This window comes from Chionomys nivalis, chromosome 15, assembly GCF_950005125.1.
Source record: "Chionomys nivalis chromosome 15, mChiNiv1.1, whole genome shotgun sequence".
Classification (NCBI taxonomy): Eukaryota; Metazoa; Chordata; class Mammalia; order Rodentia; family Cricetidae; genus Chionomys; species Chionomys nivalis.
Window position 1 is genome coordinate 471,027 of NC_080100.1, and position 6,278 is coordinate 477,304.

Consider the following 6,278-nt stretch of genomic DNA (forward strand, 5'->3'; position numbering starts at 1 on the left):
GATGGTTGTGCCAGGCCCTGCGAGCTGGCCCTGGGAGCATCTGTATGACTATTGCAGGAGCAGCTGCCGTCTCTCACAGCTTTCTTAACAAGTGTTTGTGTTGACCGTTCCTCTTTATTTCTTCAGCCTGCCGTGTTCTTTTACCTACCTGCTAAAAATTATTTCAGATCCCCAAATCAACCCTTGCCACAGTTTTATCATTGTGTCCATGAATACAAAGTGGGGAAAAAAGATGTTTCCTGGAGAGTACACATTCCCAGAGTTCCCCAGTAGGTCAGATTTCCCTTTCTCTCTGTCTCAGCTCCTTACAGACCCCAGGTACAGAGCATAGAGCACTATAGAGTGAGTTCAGTAGACAGAGTTTGAGATCCATCATGGTACCCAGCAGAGGGGCATCACCAGAAAAAAAAAAAGCCTAAATTTCACCTTCAAAAAGCAAAATGGCTCTATCAGGACAACTCAAAATTATTCTAAATAGAATTTAAGGGCGAAATCCATGATTCCAGTAGCAGGCCAGACTTGGCCATTCATCCAGATCTATCCATTAAATAGACCAGTAATGATAAAAATAGAGAAGGGAGACATAGATTATAGTACTTTGGAGACAGGAACATATGAAGGGCCCCATCTTTGGAGCATTTACATAAGCTGTGACTAAAATAGAGGCATAACTGGGGTAAGGGTAAGAAATGCATGCTTAATTAAGAAGTTACAATTAAGGGATGGTAATCTGGTTAACCATTGTTTCAGTTCTGGTTCTGCAAAGTGGTCCAAAGAAGTTATTTGCTTGGGGAGATAAACTGGGTCTCAGGAGATGGTTAGTATTTCTTCCAGCTGTTGCTCCACCATCACAGATAGTCTGTCTTAAGAGACCCCCCTGTAGCTGGAATCTAAAGTGTCTGTAGGTTTGGAGAAACAACTAAACACCTTTAGTCACCTAAATATGAATATGAAACAGAATTCTGTAAAAGGCTGACAATACGATGCCTCTGTTACTCTTATTTTTGTGACTTAAGCCTTGAAGACAAATGAGTTAGTGTGCTGACTAGTTTTATGTCAAGCACAAGCTAGAGTCGTCTGAAAAGGAGCAAACCTTAGCTGAGAAAATTCCTCCATGAGATCCAACTGTAGGGCCTTTACCTAACTAGTGATTGATGGAGGAGGGCCCAGCCCATTAGCCTTCCCTGGACTGGTGGTCGATCGTTGGGTTCTATAAGAAAACAAGGTGAGCAAGTCATATGAGCAAGCCAGTAAGCAGCACTCTTCCGTGGCCTCTGCATCAGCTCCTGCCTCCAGGTTCCTGCCCTGCTTGAGTTCCTGCCCTCACTGCTTTCAAAGATGAATTGTTGTATGGAACTGTGAGTGAAATAAACCCTTTCCTCCCCAAGTAACCTTCAATCCTGACACTTCATCACAGCAATAATAACCAGAACTAATCGTCCATGGACACCTATCTAGAAACTAGGGCTACCTATCCTAGCTGTCTTAGTTCTGATTATCCTGCCTTTAGAACCCAAGTTAAGAGTTTGGTTTTTAATAAAAACAGCTTCCAAGTTCATGTTATAACTCTTACCCCACCCCCACACAAAGTAGTGGCTTTGTGATCACCAATTCATTGTTCTGATGGTTGTATAGAACACAACTTCATTGAGTCACAGGAATAAACTGTATTTTCATTCTGGCCTTCTGGAGGGGAGGAAGTTACAATCTCTAGAAGCCACCTATGTGTCATCTACAATTAATACAATTAATGTTTGTATTTGTATTGGCCCCCAAATGTAATGTGCTTCAGAATCTTCAGGTAGCTGTAACCAAGAAAAATCTCTGCAATATAAAGATTAAAAGGTGTATGTTATTTCTATCTTCTCTTGAGCAAGCAATAATACCTGTCTTGCTAATTTCTTTCATTGTCATATTGTTAATATGCATTAATGCTGTCATCTGATCTTTACAGGGCAAAAGCTGTTACAAGTCTGTGTGAATCAGAATCACATCCCAAACCCAATTACTTAGCAGGTACTTCTAAAACTTCCTTTTCTTATCTTTTCTCTATGGCAAGATGCTTTTGTCCCTGAGAGAGTTCCCCATGCCTACAGAACTCTGTGTATTTCCTGGAGATGCCAGGGCTAGCAGGGAGTATCACAGAGATAATTGTCTGGGGCTGTCACTCTGGTCCTGGAAACTGTTGAGAAAAAACTGTCTCATTAGCCCTCATTGTGACATCTTTCCCTCTCTAAATTCTAACAGGAAGGAGCAATGGAGAAAATGGCCTTTCACTGTTCAGGGGACAAACAGATAGGAGCCACTGGGCCCGGGCCCTAGCCAGGCCTTCATGTCTCTGCCTCAGGGGTGGTCCTGACCTCCTCCTCGACCCCAAGGGGGCTTCAGGGTAAGTGGTACCAGGATGCACAGTCCTAGCCCCTAATTAAGCCACCATGGTTATAAGAGTGAAAGGGATGGAATAGGTATGGAGAAGAAATAATTGCTATAGCCCTGACACCTGTGTTTGTGGACATCCTCTCAGCCTGGGCAGCAAGCAATCAGGGAGGAGTATGTTGGGCTCAGAAGTCTTTCAGGTCACAGCCCTTCTCTCACCTGCCACATGCCCACACTCTTGCCCAATCCTGACCAGGGATCTTTACTAAACTGACTACTAGGTAGTACCTTCCTTATCTCTCATCACACAGGCGCTAGTCCTGAAGCCACAAAGTGTCCTGTGGTCAACCACAGGATTGTTCTTTCAATTTGATAGTCCCTATAGTGTTATATTAGTCATGATCATACGACTGATGGAGGATATTCACCCACACCTAGTGATGCCTCATTGGACTAAGGAGAGCAGCATACTGCCTGGGACCTAGTGACCAAGGAAGGCAAGGTAGAGCAAGGAAGGGTCTTCACTGTTCCCTAGGATTGACAACAGGTGGTTGAAAAGGCCAATGTGATCTTGGAAGATGTGAAGCTTCCCTTGGGAGTTAACTGGTATGGTACTAAGTTGTCATCCTCTCATAGAAAGGCTGAGGCCCCTAAGGAGGTAAGAGTATCACTTCTGTTGCTATGTTCAATGGCTATCTTTTCTCTGAAGGGACAGGGAAGAAGAGGACCAGAAACACATACTAAGGAGATCTACTGGTGTCCGGGGGCAGAGAGAGATGCACAAGTACAATTATGGCTTGGAAACACCGATACACTTGAGGCACCTGAACTGGAGCACAGAACAGAAAAGTCAGGAGGTCACTACCAAGCTGACACGGCAGCCCAGTAAGAATGAGCCATCCACCTGTCCAATGACCCATGGTTCCTGTATGCCCTACCCTGGAAGCCAGGGCATGTTCAGTACTGGCAATATGGCTTCTTTCAAAGATTCACCAGACTATCACACTGGTGCCTACTGCAGTCAAATGAACAGACCATTGCAAGATATCCACCAGGTACATCCCTCCACCTGTCATATCCCCCAGGGCAGTCTAGGATCCAGAATCCCTCTGCATGGAATGCAGTGCTTCTCAGCCAGGGGTTTTTCTACAGAGGAAGCAAAATTGCACAGCCTGCCAGTCACAATGGATGCCCCATGTAATCCAGTATTATCACTGGAAGTACCAATCAAGATGGAAAACGAATCTGGGACTCAGAACATAGTTGATGTCAGCACAACTAGTCGGGTATGGCTGGGAGCTAGCGACATGGCCAGGAGACATCTGGTCAGTTTCCCTGCCAGGATGCACCTGAAAACAGAGCCCGACTATAGGCAGCAGGTCTGTACCCCACACACTGGGCATGGTATGCTTGGAACGAATCCCCACAGCAGAGATACTGTGGGGTCCTGCAGGGAGCCTGCTCCTCTCCATCCTGCACATTGCACCTGCCTGGATCCAGAGTCTCCTCACCACCTCTTCATGCAGGGTCACAATGAGAGCCAGCACCCCTCTTTGGGCCAAGACTGCAGAGCTCCTATTATTAAGCGTGAGCCCCTGGACTCACCATCATGGGCTGGTCCTGGCCAAGTGACTGTGCCCAGGATATTCCCTAAGGGTACCTCTATAACTGTGATCCCACCCAAAGGCTCTGATGGAATTTTCCTACCCTAGAGCTGCGGTTCTGCTGGAAATTTCAGTTCTTGGATGACGGGATGTGATAAGAGATTCTTCTAGTGACACTCTTTACAGAACTCAATGAGTGAGGCTGAGATTCCCTGTGTGTAGCTGAGTGGTAGAGTATCCTGAATCATATAGAACATCAGAGGATTCTCATGAATAAACCTAAGTCTGTTCAAGTGGACAGTATTTCTCTTTGAAATTAATGTGCTTATGAAAGTAGCCAATAGTATTTTATGGTGGGCAACCCTCAACTGATGTGTCAAAGTGATGTGTCCCTGGTACCCAGTCTTGCTACATCTCCTGCCTGTATTCAACAGAAGTTCTGAGGCTTCTGAGGAGATCTGAAGCCACATTTTGCATAGTGGTGGTCAGGGAAACATCCCATCCCATTTGGTATTTTCTGTGGATTTCTAAATATGATTTATGTACCTCTATCTCTGTGCACATCACCTGTGAAGAGTGAGGAAGGCATGACAGAAGTCTCTTGTCATCCAAGGATATTTTTATCCTGTGATAGTTACCACATTTTAATCCTTTTTGTTTATATCTTATGCATTTTGTATCTCCACAACAGTCTCTGTCTGTAACTTTTAACAAAACCTAGACAATTTGATGCTAATCTCACCACACACAAATTTTCTCAGGATTAACTGGTCATTGTGAGAAAATTCCTCCACTACTAGCCCTTTTGTTTTCTTATGTTTTAAATTTTCTCTAATAACAGTCTTGCCACATTTAATCCATTTACTTGTGCTCATTTGAGCACATTTCTATTTCTCATTCTGTTTTCAATTATAGTTGATCAAGTCTTCCTTTTCTCACGTTCTCTGCTTGCTGGCATACAGTCCTCCCCCTTCCTTCTCTCCTTTCTACTTGTTTGGATGCTACAATTCTATATATCCTTGATACATATTTGATAACATCTAATGTGTAGCTAAGCAAGAGCTCTGTCCTCTGAGAACAAGAAGAGATCTTGGGCAACATCATAATTTGTTTCTGTTGAGATTGAGGGGGCCCAAAGAGTCTCTCTGGATTTTCTTTGCCAAGAGCTGAGTCTCAGCACTACTCTTCAGGCTGATAAGGAGGTATTTGTCCCAAGTGAAGTGTCTTTCGTAGCCTACCCTACTCTAGGGCCCAGCACAACTATGCAACCTTCTAGCAATCCCTAGGATAGACTGTTTCTGGAAACATTCTTTTTTTTTTTTTCTTTTTCTTTTTGGTTTTTTGAGACAGGGTTTCTCTGTGGTCTTGGAGCCTGTCCTGGAACTAGCTCTTGTAGACCAGGCTGGTCTCGAACTCACAGATATCCGCCTGCCTCTGCCTCCCAAGTGCTGGGATTAAAGGCGTGCGCCACCACGTCCGGCTTCTGGAAACATTCTTTCACCAAGGAAGCTCTGAGCTGATTATCTGGGTTTCCAGAAGGAATCTCCATCTGCTCTCCACCTACTTAGAACCTGTACCTCCTCCCTTGCTCTGGGTGAGTGTAAAGTGGGCTCTGGGCTACTCATTTTCCTGCTTCAGGGAAGCATAACTTTCAGTTACTGCTTGTTTATTTCCCTAGTTTGGCCCTGGTTACTTCTATGCCTGCCTAGAAATCCACCAATACATTCAAAAGTATGCTTAGTATATTCATCCTGTTACCCCAAGTGCTTCTTGAGCTTTGTCACCATGTGGCTAGCCAAAAATAGAAATCAAGAAAGATTCTTAAATTTTGTTTTAGTTGTAAGAAAACAGAAGTTGAGTCCTTTACTGAAGCAGTTCTCTTCTAAGTAGGCTAGTTAACCGAATCTGTTAGGGAGCACCATGACTAAACTCTCCAACACATAGTAGGCAGTAGTAGATTAGGTGCTAGATATAAGGTAACCAAGAAAAACTACAGCTTTGTCTTGGTATCTGTGCCTACTGACTTTGCAGTTAAACATTCAAGAAGCTGAAGTTCTTCCTACTGTATCATAAACTAAGGGACCAGAGCACTTTCCCAATTGCAACTCATGCACTGAGGTTCTGCATCTTCAAAAAACTGACTTCATTATATCATTTGTATTGTAGTTATAAAAGATTACCCACATTGTTCCTTACCTTACTGAAGATCTGCCCTATCATGTTTGGGAGATCCAGACTTTGTAGTGATGTTATGGGTAGGTGGGCTACTCAACAAGTGTGTATAAAGAAAAGGTGAAA

The 6,278-nt window shown here is 44.0% G+C and overlaps 1 protein-coding gene across 1 annotated transcript in view; it reads left to right on the plus strand.

Moving 5' to 3' along the window:
- Ahrr (aryl hydrocarbon receptor repressor) overlaps positions 1-4,088 on the plus strand; it is a 69,489-nt gene extending 65,401 nt beyond the window's left edge. The window contains exons 9-11 of the mRNA XM_057790086.1: positions 1,955-2,016; positions 2,248-2,389; positions 3,086-4,088. Of these exons, the coding sequence (XP_057646069.1) occupies positions 1,955-2,016; positions 2,248-2,389; positions 3,086-4,088 (1,207 nt within the window). The remainder of the gene's footprint in view (positions 1-1,954; positions 2,017-2,247; positions 2,390-3,085) is intronic.
- Positions 4,089-6,278: the final 2,190 nt, after the last annotated feature.